General features: G+C 48.9%; 1 protein-coding gene across 2 annotated transcripts; it reads right to left on the bottom strand.

Annotated features, from left to right (window-relative positions):
- Nucleotides 1-357: 357 nt before the first annotated feature.
- Nucleotides 358-18,124, bottom strand: STRA8 (stimulated by retinoic acid 8). 2 transcript variants are annotated; one of them, XM_045388330.2, is made up of 8 exons: nucleotides 17,918-18,124; nucleotides 15,838-15,913; nucleotides 15,283-15,367; nucleotides 13,393-13,419; nucleotides 12,012-12,297; nucleotides 7,158-7,231; nucleotides 3,771-3,882; nucleotides 358-511 (listed from the first exon to the last, which is right to left on the bottom strand). In XM_045388330.2, exons 1-8 carry the CDS (start codon nucleotides 18,107-18,109, stop codon nucleotides 437-439), a joined length of 927 nt encoding a protein of 308 aa, XP_045244265.1. In that variant the 5' UTR covers nucleotides 18,110-18,124; the 3' UTR covers nucleotides 358-436. The 2 variants fall into 2 exon arrangements, with proteins under 2 accessions (XP_045244265.1, XP_005550909.3); XM_005550852.4 differs by having other exon boundaries at nucleotides 13,189-13,434; nucleotides 17,918-18,109.
- Between the last annotated feature and the right edge of the window lie 236 nt (nucleotides 18,125-18,360).

Here is an 18,360-nt window from a genome sequence, read left to right as displayed (position 1 = left end):
TCAGCACTTCCCCTGGCTCTCAGAGTGTGCAGGATGAGCAGATGGGCTCTGGAACGCTCTAGAACACATCAGGGCAATGCCCTGTGCCCAGGACATGCTGAAAGTACCTGGGGTTATGTCACCTCCAAGGACAGATCCTGCCTGTCCTCCTTGAAAGGCCCGTGGCCTGGGCCCCAGCTGTACTTTGTACCTCCCTAATAGGAGCACAATAGCAGCAGGCCGGCCCTTTGTGCCAAATAGCCCTAAAAGACCAACATGAGGCGATGCTTCTCTTATACTTTATAATAATCAGAAAGTAAAATCATCAAAATTCTTCTGGAACAACCCACTCCAAAGAGTCCTGGAGGCCAAGGCAGGTGCAACCTTAGCTGCCAGCATTCAACCTTAGGAACTGCCCACCTCATTGAGTCCCTCCCCTCCCAGCCCCTCTTCTGCATCACAAATCTTCATCATCAAAGGTCTCTGTGCACTGCAACATGATCATCTCTTCGTCAACAGGAAAGGATGCTTCCTGCAAGACACATAGTGGAAGAGGTTCACTTTGTATCTGTGGGTCTCAGGCCCCAGGCAGATAGGAAGGCTCCTGCATCTCTGGTGTGCCCAGCCCCCAGACTCTATCCTATGTCTCTTCAGCTGCATTTTCACCTCCAGCTTGGGCCAGGAAGCAAGGGCTCTAAGGGGGAAGGTTCCATTTCAATTTCACTCAACTCAGCACTCTATGACCTCCAGAAAGGACAACAGAACTGGCTTCTTCTTTATCCTGGGGATTTCCAGGGTCCCACAAGAGAGACAGAGGACCTCATAAGGCTTTATCCAAATGCTCACCAATAGAAGATGGTACACTGCACCACAGTGCTCCCACCAGTGGAACACCATGCAGCTCGTTTCCAACAATAATGAGAGAGTGCTCTATCTGTGGGATACGCTATTTGCAAAAGGCAAAGTGCAAAGCAATGTGTATCGTAGGCTACTACTATTTGTGTTTGAAAGAATATATAATATCTGTAGAATATCTTTGGATGAGTGTACAAGAAACTGGTCACTGCAGTTGCCTCTGGGGAGGGTATGGGGTAGGAAGCAAGGAAGAGAGAGAGAGAGACTAAGTAAGCGTCCATTGTATATCTTTTGGTAACTTGTAAATTTTATGCCATGTACATGGGTTACCTATTAGGATTTTTTTTTTTTTTTTAAGCAGCAGTACTGTGGCTGGTCATGGTAGCTCAATCCCTGTAATTCCAGCACTTTGGGAGGCCAAGGCAGGCGGATCGCCTGAGGTTAAGAGTTTGAGACCAGCCTGGCCAACGTGGTGAAACCCTGTCTCTGCTAAAAACACAAAATAATTAGCTGGGCGTGGTGGTGTGCACCTGTAATCCCAGCTACTCGGGAGGCCATGGCGCAAGAATCTCTTGAACCTGGGAGGCAGAGGTTGCAGTGAGCCAAGATCACACCATGATTGCATGCCAGCCTGAGTAAAAAAAAAGCAGCAGCACTGTTTGCTTAGCAAGGGTTTCTCAGTCCCTAAAGGGACACTGTAAACAGTGATCCCAGCCAACCCCTCAGGACTCTCCATGACTTCTTCCTCTAAAAATACGTTCCTGAGGTTTTGCTTCTGTCTCTCTCCATCCCAGCAGAAAATGAACCCTGTAGCTTGTCGGCCCTGCAGTTTGGGGTTGATCCCCATGGACCCAGGTGGCATCCCCGATCCCAGTCAACCATCTAATGAATGTGGGACCTGATCCCAAGGGTGACATTCTGATAGTGGGGACAACCTCCACAAACTGAGCCTTTCTTGCCCTGGAGAAGCAGTTCCCATTCACCATGCTCTCCTGATAGGAGCAGGGAAATAGGGATCAAGAGTGTCAGGGAGGTGGGACCACAGTCTCCAGGCAAATCATGTGGGCCCCTTGTTCAGTGGGAAGACAATGGCAGAGGTTGAGAGGAGAATGAAACTTTTCTGTTTACACCAGAGTCTATCAAAGCCTGAGTCCTCCTGCCCCAGAGCCACTCGGACAGCTTATTCAAAATGCAGATTTCTGGGCCCCGCTCTTGTAACACTGAGGCATCGGGAATCTAGGAGTGCTGAAGTTTGGCATCTTTGCTTTGTTTTGTTGTTGTTGTTTTGAGAGTCTCACTCTGTTGCCCAGGCTGGAGTACAGTGGCATGATCTCAGCTCAGTGTAACCTCTGCCTTGTAGGCTCAAATGATCCTCCAAACTCAGCCTCCTGAGTAGCTGGGACTACAGGCATGCACCACCACACCGAGCTAATTTTTGTATTTTTTGTAGCGATGAGGTTTTGTCACATTGTCCAGACTAGTCTTGAAATCCTGGGCTCAAGTGATCTGCCCACCTCAGCCTCCCAAAGTGCTGGGATTCCAGGTGTGAGCCACCGCGCCCGGCCACACCTTTGCTTTGTATGGACACTGGAATCCCAGCTTGTTATCTTTTCTGCCACATGTGGAGAAGGAGGGAAAGCAAAGATTGTCCTTTTGTCTATTCTCAAAGTCTTGATAAAGTGGGCTAATTTAACTGTATCTGAGAGAAAGAGGGGACAACTGGTCCAGGGGACAGTCACCCAAGGATTGGTGGGAAGGGGAGAGCAGACTGCAGGGAAGGGCTGGGACAACTGGTCCAGGGGACAACCACCCAAGGATTGGTGGGAAGGGGAGAGCAGACTGCAGGGAAGGGCTCCATGTGAGGATTCACCGTGGTCCCAGCAGAGGGAAATGAAGACTGAGTTGGAAAAGGACAAGTTATACCTTAGCCTGTTGAACAGGTGTCCTGACTATTTTTAAACAAATATTTGCTATTATTATAACTTACCTTTTAAATAAACAGTTGTATTATTGCTAAATTAGTAAAGAAAAATCCATGGCTATGAATCTGAAAGGACCTATCACCTTGGTGGCTCAGGCATAATCCCCCTTCCCTGACAAAAGCTTCCAGGAATGACCCTCCAAACCAAGAGTCCCACTACTCATAGCCCACTCTAAGTGGAACAATCTGGAGGCAGACATTACTATCCTTCAAAAGCTGACAGCAAATATTACTGAAGATGATGAAAATTGTAGAAGGTGATGCAATAGCTCAGTGTTTTGGGAAGGTGTCAAGGGTTCACACAACATTTATGAATGCCTGTTGAGAGTCAGGCCCCTGGGATAGGGTTCCTGCTTCAAAGGGCTCCCAGTCCAGGTCTGCCTTAGAGCAGTTTTTCCCAACCTCTATGGAACCAGGGACCAGTTTCACAGAAGACAATTTTTCCACAGACCTGGGAGGCAAGGGTAGTTTCAGGATGGAACCGTTTCACCTCATATCATCAGGCATTAGTTAGATTCTCATAAGGAGAGAGCAACCTAGACCCCTTGCATGAGCAGTTCATAATAGGGTCTGCCCTCCTATGAGAAGCTAATGCCCCTGCTGATCTGACACGAGGCAGAGCTCAGGTGGTCAGGCTCACCCTCTGCTGTGCATCTCTGTTCCTAGCAGGCCATGGATCTGTACTGGTCTGTGGTCCAGGGATTTGGGACCCCTGCCCTAGAGGACACCTCTCTGTCTTTCCTGTTTCCCTGGCTATCTTCCATTCATTCTACAGGATGTGTCAGGCTGAAGGTGACCATCCATGGAGCAAGCTAGAGAGAATGAAAGAGTGTCTCTGCCCAGTGGCCCTTCATGGTATGATTGGGGTGAGGTCTGGTGATGGCTGCCCTTAAGAGCCCTTTTTGCTATCTAAGAGAGGTGGGCGGAGGTACCACAGCCCTCTACTCTGTCCTACCTGCTTTACTTGAGTGTTTGCACAGCTAAGGCCTTTAAAAAAGTCGATGATCTGCATATAGAGCTGAAACTTGTCCTCTGGGTTTTCTGGGTTGCAGCTGGCAAGCATTGAACTGACAATAGAAAGGAAGAAGAGACAACAAATATTCAGGATCCTGATCTTTCAACTGTGCTCCCCTCTCCCCTGAAAGATTTGGGTTACAGTGTGAACCAAGCACTTGTAAATCCTCAGACAGCCCAGACCTCTCCTTGAAAGGTCTGTGTTACCTCTGCTCACATATCATGTCTGGAATCCCCTGGAAAATCGAGACTGTGGTGAGACTGACTCCTGTGCCCTAATTTAGTGTTCTGAGCTGTGGCTGCTGGAACAAGGGAACAAGAGTTCCTCTATCCCTCAGTCAATCTTCTGCAGAATGCCCCCACGGTTCTGGTTCCACCGTGGCTGCTGAGGCAGCTCCGGAGCACGCTGCATGTCTCGAGTTCAGTTCGCTGAGTTGCCACTGCTCAGCAGGTCTAACGTGGAACTCAAGCCTTGGTGCAGAAAGGAGGCCTGTTGTGCAGGTTCTTTTCCTCCTGCCTGTCTGGGACAAGGGGAGAAGCCCTGTGTGACTCAAGCTTATGTCATCATAAGCAGCACAATTTGGAAGCAGACATTAAAATCCTTCAAAAGCTAATGGCAACTGTTATTGCAGGGCCTCAGAAGATGATGAGATAGCTCAGCCTTTAGGAAGGGTGGCAGGAGCTCATGCAACATTTAGGAATGCCTGCTAAGAGCCAGGCCCTGCAATGTGGACCCTGCTTCAAAGGGCTCCTTAGAGCACAGAGGCTGTGTGTCTGCAGGACAGCTGGCACGCACTCATTGTGAGTCGGGGGGCAGCCCTCACTTCCTCCCAGGATGAGGCCCCACAGTCAGCTGAGGAACCCTCTGGCCCCAACCCCTGACTTTTCTAGGGAAAGTGGAATATTTTTAATAGATTGTTTTTCTGTTCCATCAGCAGTGCAGGGAGTTCTGAATATTGCTTGGCAAGGACAGGCTGGCAGCTTCTCGATGGTTGTCTTTGCAGCCCAAGCTCAGCACAGAAACAAGAATGTCTCTTCCAGCCAATTGCAGCGAAATGAAACTCAACTCACAGCTGAGAAGCTCTTGAATCACTCTGTAAGGTCGATCTGGAGAGGACAAAGCCCTCCTCTGACAACCCCACTTCTCCCCAAGTCCATCTAGGCCTGGATGGAACAGGGAGAATGGAGGGAAAATGCTGATGTGTGGCCTGCCTGAAGCTCCGCCGAAAGGCCAGCTGGGTTACAGGGGACAGCTGTGGCCCCAAGGCCTCACAGGCACCCATAGGCCAGGCTCCCCTTGAGAGGACAATGGAGATATTCATTGGGATCACAAGGATATGTCACTCTCACTCCCAAAGCAGAAAAATGAAACATCCAGGATTCTTTTTCGCCATGACAGCAGCACAGGTATCTGAAGAACCTGTGCCTTCAGGGCCTAAGACCACAAGTTTTTCAAGCAAAGCAGCAAGGGAATTTCAGTCCTAAATTATTTCTCTCTCAGAAAACACTCCTTTGGGACATGGTTAGTCAAGCTGCTTCTTGTTTTAAAATCTTTTCACATCTTATTTTGTGTCTTCCCACTTCATGGGGTCAGCTATCCTTTTCTCCCCTCCTTCCATATCCATTCCCATCAGCACCATGAAAAGCAGTAACCCGCTTTTGCAGAACTCAGACAGTCCCCTAAACTCAGGGCCCAGGCCTGTTTGCACGTTGGCCCTTATTCTCTGTGCCCCAGAGCCCCCTCCCGCCTTCTCCTTCCAGGTCAGCTGGGAGAACCTGCCCGCAAGTTGCCCTGGGAGCTACAGACTGATGGTTTGTGTTCTTCCAAAATTCATATGCTGAAGCCTAACCCCCAACGTGAAGGTGTTAGGAGGTGGGGGGCTCTGGGAGATCATAGATTAGGGCATGAAGGTGGGCCCTTCATGATGGGATTAGTGCCCTTATAAAAGAGGCCCCAGAGCCAGGCATTGTGGCTCATGCCTGTAATCCTAGCACTTTGGGAGCCGAGGTGGGTGGATCATCTGAGGTCAGGGGTTCGAGACCAGCCTGGCCAACACGGCAAAACCCCATCTCTGCTAAAAATACAAAAATTGGCCGAGCATAGTGGCATGCACCTGTAATCCCAGCTACTCGGGAGGCTGAGGCAGGAGAATCACTTGGACCCGGGAGGTGGAGGTTGCAGTGAGCCAAGATCACACAACTGCACTCCAACCTGGGTGATAGAGTGAGACTCCGTCTTAAAAAAAAAAAAAATTAAAAAAAAGAAATAGGTTCCAAAGAGATTTCTTGCCCCTTCACCATGTGAAGTTTTATCTAGAAGGTGCCCTCTGTGAAAAAGCAAGGCTCTGACTCTGCTGGCACCTTGATCGTAGACTCCCCAACCTCCAGAACTGTGAGAAATACATTTCTATTGTTTATAAGCCATTCAGTCTATGGCATTTAGTATATAATGGACTTAAGGCAGGGATACAGCAGCCCTCAGCAGAGGTTAGCAGGACTAACACACACTGGGAATAGGGTGCAAAGTGAACAGATGACTTTCCACAACCTACAGCTAGCTGATAACCTGGTGTGTCCCAGCCCTGCACCAGGATGGAAGAATTTTCTACTCTAAAGACACCACAGATAATGTCATCCCCAGGTCTATGACACAATCCTAGAACCAGCTCACTTCTAATCACAGAAAACAAGTGGATCCCAAGAATGCCCACTGAATTAGGCTCCAGATCTGGTTTGGCTCTGTGTCCCCACCCAAATCTCCTGTCGAATTATAATCCCCACGTGTTGAAGGAGGGGCCTGGTGGGGGTGGTGATTGAATCATGAGGGTGGATGTCCCCCTTGCTGTTCTCATGACAGAGTCCTCACAAGATCTGGTTGTTTGAAAAGTGTGTAGCACTTCCCCCTTCACTCTCTCTCCTGTCACCATGTGAGGATTTAGAGGTTTCCCCTTTGCCTTCCACCATGATTGTAAGTTTCCTGAGGCCTCCCCAGCCATGCCTCTTTTATAGCCTGTGGAAGTGTGAGTCACTTAAACCTCTTTTCTTTATACATTACCCAGTCTCGGGTAGTTCTTTGCAGCAGTGTGAGAATGGACTAATACAACACCCATCTAGGGGCTGCAGAGGAGAGGCTCCTGAACACCCCAGCAGGGGTGTGTGCATGCAAACACACACACACACACACACACACACACACACACACACACACACCTCTCTCTCTGACTTACCACATTCATGCACATGGAAACTCACACAAACACACCTGCACACACACAATCTCACATCCACCCACACACGGGCACATGCTATCTCATACCCTCTTCCTCACCTGGAGCTAGATGTACTTGGAACCTCACTTTTGTCCAGGAAGCTTGCCACATCAAAGGCATCCTCAAAAAGGATCTGAAAGAAAGCACAACACTTCATGTGTGGGAAATAACTTGACAATTTCACGCTTGCTCTGGGCTGCTGGGGAGCGATGAGTGGAAAGGCTCTGTCTTTACACCACACCCCAGAGGGCATGCATGTCAGAGCAGGGGCCCACACCTGGGGGGTCTGCTTGGTGTTCTTCCTAAGGGGTGAATGCTAAACTCTAGAGTGCCCAGGACAAACTGCCAAGCCTGGAGGTGGCTGTGAGGGACAGAAAGAAATGGGGATTGTGACTCCTCTTGCCGAAGAAGGTGGGAAGAAGGTGCCGAAGAAGGTGAGATGTAATTACCAGAGCCTCAGTTTACCACTGAGAAAAAGCTCATCAAAACCTCCAAGGTGGACAGATTATTGGAGCCCAGGGTCCTCAGTCTAGCAGTCTCATGCCAGGGCAGCTGAATCCAGAGGGTCAGGAAGGCTCTGGGTTAGGCTGCAGGCAGGCCAGCTCTCAGGCCTGCCCCTTGCTAGCTGTGTGACCTGGGACAAGTTACTTCATCTCACAAATCCTCCTCTATAAAATAGGAGTCACATCAGTGTCTACTCACAGGGCTATTCCAGTAATTAAGTAAGATAATGTATGTCAAGTATCTGGTTACATTTGAACATTATCTGCTTTATAACAGACATACCTGGCACATAATTGAACATTACCTGCTTTATAAGAGACATATATGTTCATTGTGGAAATTTTGGAAAATAGAAACAGATCAAGAAAATAAGAATTACTGAGAAACAATCCCACCCAGATGTCCATTGTTGACACATTGATCTAATTCTCTCCAGTCACTTCTCCGAGGTCTATAATATATATTTCCAATTTGGAATCTTGCTATTTAGACAGTTTTTCATCCTACTTCCCCCTAATGTGTTACAGAATATTAAATATGTTACAGAAACATAATTTACACTTATTTGACTGCCAGATTTAGCAAATACAAATACGGGATGCCTAGTTATGTTTTGAATTTCTGATAAAGAATGAATAATTTTTAGTAGAAGAATGCTCCAAATCGTGCATGGGACGTTTTTGTATTAAAAATTTAACTGGGCATGCTTTACTTTAACTGGCCCCTTTACACTGGCAGGTACTGGCAGGTTCTGCCAGGGTCTCTCCTCTCGTCTCCCCTCCCAGCAACACACAGCTCTTCCGAGAGGATCGGTGTCTGCCCTTTCTGTCTTCTTTCAATTTGCTTCCTGGAACTGAATCCCTTGGGACTCTGGCCCCCTCTTAGTTTTCCGAACATTTTCTGTAGTCCTTCTATGTGATACCTCTGTGGTCATTTCAAAGAAGATCTGGAAAGGGGCCACAGAAAGACCTGTGATCCAGTGTCCATCAGCTCTGAAGCCCATCAGCTCCATGTTGCTCCCTGGCAGGCCTGAAACAGGGACTGAGAACTGAAATTCCTGTCCTTAAGCAATCAGCCCACCAAAGTCGCAGGCCACACATTGTGCTCACCTGTGCAAATCTCCCTCACAAACCAGCCTGAGAGGGGACCCCACACCAGCCTCCACAGCCTTTCCAGAGTGCCACCACACTCACAGGGCAGCTCCTCTCTGAACTGAAATGGAGCAGTCCAGGGCCTCCCGGGCCCATCTGACCCCGCGGCTGTCCTCTAACACAACAGTTGTGCAGCAGAACCTCTCCAGGTGGACTAGGGGCTGCAGTGGTGTCACTGCACAGCAGGAGTAACTGTGGCTTTGTCCCTGCCTCGGGCATGGGAGTTCTCTGTTCTGCCTACCTTATCGCCCAGCCCTGGCCTGGCCTAAACCTGGGCACAGCAGTGCAGGCAGAGCCCTGCTTCTGGCCACAGCTGAGGGAATCTGCTGCCAGCTTCCCTTAATACCCAAAAAACCTCAGCCCATAGGCCTCCCTGAGAAACCCAGAAAAGCTGTTTCCATGAATTGGAGACATTAGATGATTCTGGTTGTTTTCTCTTTGGATGTGTTGGCATGCTGGCACAGTCAAGTTTGACAGAATGGCTCAGGCATTTGGTAGATACTGTCACGCATCACTTACTGATGGGGATAAGTTCTGAGAAATGTGTCCTTAGGCAACTTTGCCATGTGAACATCACAGAGTGTACTTATGCAAACCTAGATTGCATATATATATATATATATATATATATATATATATATATATATCTTTTTTTTGAGACGGAGTTTTACTCTTGTCACCCAGGCTGGAGTGCAATGGTGCGATCTCAGCTCACTGCAACCTCCACCTCCCAGGTTCAAGTGATTCTCCTGCCTCAGCCTCCTAAGTAGCTGGGATTACAGGCGCTCGCCACCATGCCCAGCTAATTTTTGTATTTTTAGTAAAGATGGTGTTTCACCATGTTGGCCAGGCTGGTCTCGAACTCCTGGCCTCAGATGATCCACCCACCTTGGCCTCCCAAAGTGCTGGAATTACAGACTGGAGTCACCGCACCCAGCCCATATATTTTTATATATATATATTTTTTTCATATGGAAAACCAAAAATCCAAGTTCCATTACTGAAGATCGATTATTTCCCCTACTTGATCTGCAACGCCAATATCAAGTGCCATATATCAGGTTTCCATATGTGCTCCATTATCATCATTATACATCATAGACCATTGTATATGTGGTCTGTTGTTGCCTAAAACATCTTTACGTAGCCCATGACTGTCTTTTCCTTTCATTTTCTTCATATGAGACTCCAGGGCTTGGCACTTTGGGGCTGTAAACACGTCTGTTTGGCTGCCCTTTCATACACGCCTTGGGTACGAGGTCCTAATCATCTGGCTCTCTTGAGCCATCATGGAACAGAATGCATCATGGTGGACGCAACATCAGAGGAAAACCAGATTAGAAGCCAGGGTCTGGTGGACCAATGCTTGGGGGTCTGGGAAAGGACCAAGGCAGTAGCTGGTAGGCCACTGAACATCTGCACTGGAGTTCCCTCCAATAGGATCCACTGCACCAGCCACCAGGGAAGCTTGTTAAAAACGCGGATCCTGAGGCCCCACCCTCAGAGGCTATGATTCAGTGGGTCTGGGATAGCAGCCTGGCACCTGACTTTTTTTTTTCTTCTTCTTCTTTTTTGAGATAGAGTCTTGCTCTGTTGCCCAAGCTGGAGTGCAGTGACACGATCATAGTTCACTGCAGCCTTGACCTCCTGGGCTCAAAGGATCCTCCTGCCTCAGCCTCCTGAGTAGCTAGGACTACAGGTGTACATCACCACACCTCTCTACTTTTTAAAATTTTTGGTAGAGACACAGTCTCACCGTGTTGCCCAGGCTGGTCTCAAACTCCTGGTCTCAAGCAATGCTCCCACCTTGCTCGGCCTCCCAAAGTACTGGGATTACAGGCGTGAGCCACCGCATCCCTCCAGGCACCTGACGTTTAAAAAACTCCACAGGTGATTCAGTTGAGAAGCATCAGGGAAGATAATGGAGGGTTGACCATCAACAGGTGACCAAAGGGCAGAGTGGTGTGAAAAAATGTGTAATGAGAGAGATACAGCCACTGAAGCGGGAGCTGGGTGTTCTGGGCAGGTCACGCTGCAGGCTAGGCCTGCAAACTGAAAGGACAGGACTGAGGGTGACATCTGTCCGTCACCAGGCTTGGGCCTGATAGCTGAGGAACCTTCTAAAAAATGGAGGCATTCCAGGGCTGTAAGCCCAGGGTCAGAGTCAATCGGAGGCTCTCTGGCCCTAAGACTCCACAGAGAGACACTGGGAAACTAGCATGTTGTCTCCTCAAAGGCGCCCCGACTGAGGAGCATTTGGAAAGTCAGGACAAGGGGGTGGCATGTATCAGGTGGAAGCCATGGATGCTAAATGTCCACGAAGCACAGGGCCTGTGCAGAGTGCGAATCGTCTGCCCCTCTAGAGGAGCGAGCGCAGCCTGGGCCGTGTGGTAGAGCAGTGTTCTGAGGCTATCCTCATTCTGGAAGAGCAGCTGTGGGCCCACTTTTATCTCCGTGCTGGCCGACCTCAAATGCTACCTGATGCTCTGCTTTGCAGACTATGGCCACGGCCATTCTGACTAGCGTACTGAACGCTGAGAAATGCATTTATAGTGGCAGTTGTGGTGACCTCCCCTTCTCAGAGCACTCCCAGTGCTCTTTAGGGTGGGAACCGACCGCCTTTCAAGGGCTGGACCTGATTGGTCCAAGTGTGATCCACTCTATGGCCAGTCATTGGCTCAGCAGGTTGGCAATTTGGCCAGTCCCGGCCAATGAGAGGGGAGGAGCGGTACTGGAAAACTTCTGCCGTAACCCTTAAGAAAGAGCTTTCATAGGAAATCTTTGTCTTACCTGATGTAAAGTAGGAAGAATGACCGTTCGATTGCTCTAGCTGCCATTCCACAGCCACAGGGGCCGGTGGAGGTGGGGAGGGGAGGGAAAGATAAGAAACCAGGCAGAGCCAAAGGAGGCCAGAATCCACGCGGATGGTGAGCTCCTCTGCCTGCCTCGGACCTCCCCGGAGTGAGAAGTGCATTTCTCCATGGTTGCAATAATCCAGGCCCTAGCAGCCCAAAGAATCCTAACTGAGACAACCTCCCAAGCCTTGTCTTCTGCCATCCCCAGGGAAAGGCCAGGAAACTAACCACAGAAAAAGAAATACTGTTCCGTGGGCCCAAGGATAAGAAAATTGGAAACCTACCTTAGGAGCCAGAAGGCAAACTGCACCTCCGACCTGCTAAATGCAAAGCCCTGGTGTCCCCGGGCGAGGGCGAGGGTGGTTGCTGCTCCCCATCCATGCCACCAGGCAGGCCTGCTCACCTCCTCGGGCGTGGAGACCAGCGAGCAGCTGGCCCCCTGGCTGTCCACGCCGCTGTCCTTCACGCTGCCCTCCGCACAGGCTGGCTCTCGGCAGGCCTCCGCCAGGCTCGCAGGTCCGCGGTGCTTCTGCGCCCAGGCCTGCCGCAGGCTGGCCTTCCTCTCCTCCGAGAGGTTCTGCCACAGGTGGGAGATGGCCGCAGAGACGATAGGCAGCGCCGCCTCCTGCGGAGTAATGATCCCGCTGCCGGTGAGGAGGTCCATCGTCTGTTTGTAAAAGTTGAGATACCTGGAATAGAAGCGGTGCCGTCTCGCACCCCTGAAGCTCCCTCTCGAAGCGTCTCCCCGGGATTCGGTTCATGGCGTGGACCCCAGCACACAGGCCCGGCCACGGTGCCACGGCTCACCAGGGGCTTAGACTTCTCTGACTCTGCACGCCCATGGCCCTTGGAGAGCAGAGCCTTCTTGGGGGCCATGAAGGACATAGACTTGGGTTTTGGGGCCCCTCCCCGAGTTCTCCCAGTCCCTGCCCCATGAAGCTCTCAGTGTTAGAGAGAAGCAGGTAAAAGGCATAGCTGCCTCGGCTCTCATCCTAAGGGAGTATTCTTTAAAATTCTGAGCCCATGAACGTGTGGGCATGATAGCACTCCAGCTTTATCCTGCAGCCCGAAAGTCAGGCTCGGCTGTGGAGACAGCCTCCTGCTATTGAGCCAACTCCTCTGGAAGCCAACATGGCTGCTGAGGGGCCTTGAGTCTGTGGAGGAGGCAGTGGCAAGGTACGTCTGAGCCAGCCATTCCTATCTTTCCTACTATAAGACCAGTGCGGACTTGTGGGGATGTGTGTTTTGGGGGAAAAAGGGGTTAGCCCTCATAATTACCATCAGCTGTGCCCCCCACAAGGCACCCCAAATAAACACCCGGTCTAAGTAAAAACACTGTATGAGTGTATGTGCTATGCTAATGTAGCTTCGAGACTATTTCTCTAGCCTCTCTGCCAGTCCTGTCCCTGAGCCCCTCCCATATGAAAATCCTGGAGAGTTCGTGATTCAGGGCCTAGTATGAACCGTTCACTCCAGCTGGGGTACACAGCTGCAGCATACTCCAGCCAGAACCTCTGTCCCCTTCCCCCTGGGAGGGAGCTCCGTGGGTGCACAAAGCCACCCCACCCAGCTGTTCACACCGTTCAAATTCCATGAGGTCAGGCGACAAAGTGCCTGGGGAGTATAAGAGCACTTTCTTCTCCTCTTCCTCCTCCTCCTCCTCTTCCTCCTCCTCCTCTTCTTCCTCCTCCTCCTCTTCTTCTTCCTCCTCCTCTTCATCTTGATCTTCCTCTTCCCCGTCTTCCCCCTCCTCAGCATCCTTCCTGACTGCCTCAATTGGGCACCAAGGGGAGGAACCATTCTGAGAAAAACTGTTTGACAGCAGGCTGGGAAAGAAAACAAACAAGACAACTATAGACTAATATCCCTCATGAATATGGACAAGACATTCTTAGCAACTTTAGCAAGTATACATGTATATGTATGTGTGTGTAGGTGTACACATCACGACCAAATGGATTTTTCCTAGGAATGCAAGATAACTGGTTCAACATTTGAAAATCAATCCATGCAATTCAGCATATCAACAGACTACAGAAGAAAAACCTCAATAGATGCAGAAAAGGCATCTGACAAAATCAACAGCCATGAATGATAACAACTCTCAGCAAACTAGAAAAAAAAGGGAGTTTTGTTAACCTGATAAAGGGTATCTCAAAAAAAAAAAAAAAAACCTACCACTAACATCATGCTTAATGGCAAAAGACAGTTTCCCCTCTCAATCAGGAATAAGGTGAGGCTGTCCACTCTTACTACTTCTATTCAAAATTGTTCCGGAGGTTCTAGCCAGTCCAGTAAGGCAAGCAAAAGAAATGAAAGGAATATAGATTGGAGCAGAAGAAACAAATCTATCTTTATTTGCACACAGCGTGATTATCTGTGTGGAAAAATCTCAAATAATCTACAAACATGTCATTAGAACCAAGAAGGGAATTGAGCAAGGTTGCAGAAGACAAGGTCAGAATATAAAAATCAATAATATTGTTACATAGTAGCAATGAATAATTGGAAACTGAAATTTTAAAAAGCATCATTTACAATAGCATGAAAAAATGACATACTTAGGTTTAAACCAAAAGCTCAATCCATTAAAAAAAAGGATAAATTGGACTCATCAAAATCTGCAAATTCTGCTCTTCAAAAGACACCTTGAAGAGAATGAAACAGCAGGATACAATTTAGAAAAGTTATGACCCGCACCCAGGGTCTCTTTATACTTATAGGAATAATCCCCAAGGTACCATGTTGAGTTAAAAAAGCAAGCTCGGCTCTATGCGATGGCTCACGCCTCCCAATACTTTGGGAGGCCGAGGCGGGTAGACACCTTCAGGTCAGGAGTTTGAGACCAGCTTGGCCAACGTGGTGAAACCCCGTCTCTACTAAAAATACAAAAACTAGCCAGGTGTGGTGGCGGGTGCCTGTAATCCCAGCTACTCAGGAGCCTGAGGCAGGAGAATCTCATGAACCCGGGAGGCAGAGGTGGCAGTGAACTGAGACCATGCCACTGCAGTCCAGCCTGGCTGACAGAGTGAGACTCCATCTCAAAAAACAAAACAAAAACAAAAACAAAAACAAAAAAACCATGAGATCATAAAAGTACATTTCTCAGAACAGTTTCTCCTTCAAATTATGAATGTGATATATTAATAATGTTCCCTTTTCAGCATTTGTGACACCTTTTCTTAGGTTCCCAGGAGGCCTGGAATATGGACTGAGATTTGCATTTTCCTGATTGTCATATGTAGCCTCCAGGAAAGCCATTAGTTGTGGCTTTAAAAAATACATATAGAAAAAGCTACCATATAATATAAACACTATGGTCTAATTTCTCTAAAGAATAATGTGCAACTTTTTAAAAAAACTTGATGGATTTTCTTGAAAATTAACATTGATTTTCTTTGAGTTCTGAGGTAATATATATTTTTGGGCTTTTGTGTATTTTCTGCATCTTGTCTGATAAGCATGGATCATTTTTATAATTGGGAAAAAATTGAATGCATGTTACTAGAATAAAAGAGAAAGGAATGGTCTCCAGCATATGGCTGTTTTGGATGGTGAGCAGCAACCCTGACAGTTCTGCAGGCCTGAGGGGAAGGGTGAGTTGCTACCAGACAGTACTGATGGCTGTGAGGGCACAGCAGGTCCCCAGGTTCCTGGGGTTTGCGGTGTCTTACCTGTCATTTCCAGAATACATGCTGGCATATTCTTTCTTGACCTCCTCTAAGCTGCTTGCATGCCCATCCTCCAGGTTGAAGGATGCTATTGGGGAGTTGAAGGCCAGGAACACAAAGAGAAAAGTCAGGCCTCTGTTGGAGTCTCTCCCACCCTTCTGGCCCAGGTGGGCCATGGGTGGGACCCCGAACCCTCCAGGGTCAGCATTAGGGAGACCAGAGCCCAGTTTCTCCTTCTAGGTGTGAGGGGAGAGCCTTAGACAAGCAACAGCCCACTTTTCCTCTGGCCTCTGAAGATGAGATCAGGTGCCTTCAGCAGCACTCCAGTAGGGAACTCATCAAAGTCTCATGTCCTGGTGCCTCTGGCCGGTCTTGCTGGACTGCAGGCTCACTAAGGACAGGGACCCTCAACATTGGCCCAAGCACAGTTCCTGGCACACAGTAGGCCCTCAATAAATATTCGTTGATTCATTGTAACCCAACTTCTGTTTTCGATAGAAAAACGGAACCAGTTTTCTCCAGGGAGGGAGATGGGGTTGGCAAGTAGGGATCCATTACCTTTCAGCTTCAACAAATTATCCAGGGTTTGCTCCAGTTCCGGAATATGACTCTTTGCCTTATTCAGAACCTGCCACTGAGGATAGACAGACAATGCTGAAAGCCAGCCTCTCACTGCAGAGACTGGTTTTGTGGACCAAGGAATCCCTTCCCAGGACTGAGGCCACGCTCCCTCAGATGCAAAGTTACATCCCTTAACTTCGTCAGTGAAAAGAATAGGAAGTTCGTTCTGATGCATAGGAGGCACTAAATTTTGTTTGTAGCCTAGAAATGGGTTCTCACCAAAATGCCAAAGGATTTGGAAAGAGTTAAGCTTTGTTCAGCAAATTGCTAGTGCTGTAGAAAGGCAAATGACTACAGAGGCGGCTTGAAGGTGGAATAACGAGTGATGAAAGAGGCGCAGTCTGCATGAACGTCAACCCCAGGCTTGCACAAAGCAGAGCTAGACTTCAGCTCAGTTGTAACATTGTGCAAAGGGCTAGTTAATATTAAATGTCCTATTCTCCCACTATTTTTATTTGCTAACTGCATACTCTCCAGATGATCTAAAAACTTATCAAATGCTGTCAACCCAAACTCTAAATTTCCCTCTTTCCCTTTTTCCCTCCCTCCCTCTCTCCCTTCCTCCCTCCCCTCCCTTCTGCTTCCCTCCCTCCCTCCTTCCTTCCTTTTTTCCTTCCTTCCTTCCAACTTCCTTCCTTTTTTCTCCCTCCCTTCCTCCCTTCCTTCCTTCCTTCCTCCCTTCCTTCCTTCCTCCCTTCCTTCCTTTTTCTTTCCCTCCTCCTCTCTCTCCCTTCCTTCTTCCCTCCTTCCTTCCTGTATGTAACATTATTAAAGTAAAAATGGTAACAGCAAGATCATTCAAAAATGAGCAATGCTAAATGTTGTTTGTTAGGCTGACCACCTATATCTGTCAGGGGCTGCATGCATCCCTTGGGCACGTACAAGGGCAAAACTGTGTGCTAAGTCCCAGGGATACAGAGTACATAAGACAGTCCCCGCTCTCAGGGTGCTGACCTCTGACAGGGAAGACAAGCAAGGAAACAACCCCTCATAACACAAGATAGAATTAAGTAGGTACTAACAAGGGGTAGAAGCAAAGGGCTGTGGAAATGTACAAGGAGGAGGGAATAGTCCAACTGGAGGGGTCCAGAAGATTCCATGGAGCAGGGCAGCTGAGCAGAGTGAGCCAAGCCCAGCTTTGAAGTGTGCACAGAATCCCAAAGGCAGAGCTAACTGCATGAGCAGAGACACAGAGGCCATGAGAGGCAGGCCTGGCTCAGGGAACTGCTGCAGTGAGATGTGGCCAGAGTGTGGGGCGGGCATGGGCGGGACCCCAAAGCAGCTGGGGGCAGAGCAGCCTGGGATTTCACATTCTAGAGTCCAAGGATTCTGGTGGGTGCCTAAAAAGGAGACTTGAGGGGGGCTGGAGTCACAGCGCTCTGCCAGCCCGAAGAGAAGGTGAAGGGAACCGCAGCTACACGATGACACAGTCAGTTGCAAGCTCCCTGAGCACTCCTATGTGTTTCGCTCTCCCCAGTCCCAGAGTTCATGTCCATGCTGGTGGGTCAGCAAGGACTTGGAACTCGGGGCTGACTGATTTCCAGCATCTGGGGCTTGTTCGTAGGGTGGAAAGATGATTCTCCAGCTGCTATGGTCTGAATGTTTGTGTCCCCCCAAAATTTAGTATATTGAGACCCAATCTCCAATATGATGCTATTAAGAGGTGGGGGCTTTTGGAAGGTGATTAAGCTGATTGGTGCCCTTATAAAAGAGTCCTGAGGGAACCTGTTTGTCTTTCCCCCATGTGAGGACACAGCAAGAGAGCCCTGTCTATGAACCAGACAGCATGCCCTCACCGGACACCCAATCTGATGGCACCTTTGTCTTAGACTTCACAGGCTCCAGAACCAGGAGCAATAAACTTCTGTTGTTTATAAATTTGTCTAGGGCATTTGTCGCTACCCCAGCAGAAGTGGCAGCTCCAGGCCAGTCCCTGCCTTGCAGCACAGTCCTTCCACACGTGAAAATGTCTCCTCCCCTGTGGAAATGTCCCCTCTCCTCCTCTAGGTCCCCATACCTTTGAGGCTGTGAGATCAGACTGAGAGTACACTGTCCTCCTGAGGTTGTTGAAGAGCGCTGCCAGGGTGGCTCGGTGGCGGGCCTGGGACAGGCGTCTCCGGGCCACCCGATGCTCAAGCTCCTGCAGCTGTGCTGGCAGCTGGGGTGTCGCTCTGTCATGGGCATTGCTGCTTTCTTCAGGGGTTGCCATTATAAGGTGTAATGCACTATTATGCTTTTTTTGCCCTAGATAATAAAAATACAATATTAAAGGAAAAGGAAGGCAAATTGAGGCAGGCAGAAAGGAGGCACCCTTCCCAAGTAAAGGCCCCAAATTCATTCCCTCATGAATTCAGTTATTGGTGAGATTTACAGTGAGAGAAATTTACAGTGAGAGAAATTCAAAGCCCTTTGAAGGTGATGTTGGTCAATTGCTAATTAAGAAAAGTAGATGGAGATTAT

The sequence above is a fragment of the Macaca fascicularis genome, chromosome 3 (genome assembly GCF_037993035.2).
Source record: "Macaca fascicularis isolate 582-1 chromosome 3, T2T-MFA8v1.1".
Taxonomy (NCBI): Eukaryota; Metazoa; Chordata; class Mammalia; order Primates; family Cercopithecidae; genus Macaca; species Macaca fascicularis.
The sequence above is the reverse complement of the archived record's forward strand: the minus strand, read 5'-3'. Positions and strand labels throughout refer to the sequence as shown.

Excerpts from the sequence above, each read along its gene's own strand:
- STRA8 (XM_005550852.4), bottom strand. The coding sequence starts at position 18,109 with ATGGCAACCCCTGAAGAAAGCAGCAATGCCCATGACAGAGCGACACCC. Across the intron at positions 13,435-15,282 it reads ATGTATTCTGGAAATGACAG|CCTGCTGTCAAACAGTTTTT; the intron begins GTAAGACACCGC and ends TTTCTTTCCCAG. Across the intron at positions 3,883-7,157 it reads CCAAGTACATCTAGCTCCAG|TTCAATGCTTGCCAGCTGCA; the intron begins GTGAGGAAGAGG and ends TTCTATTGTCAG.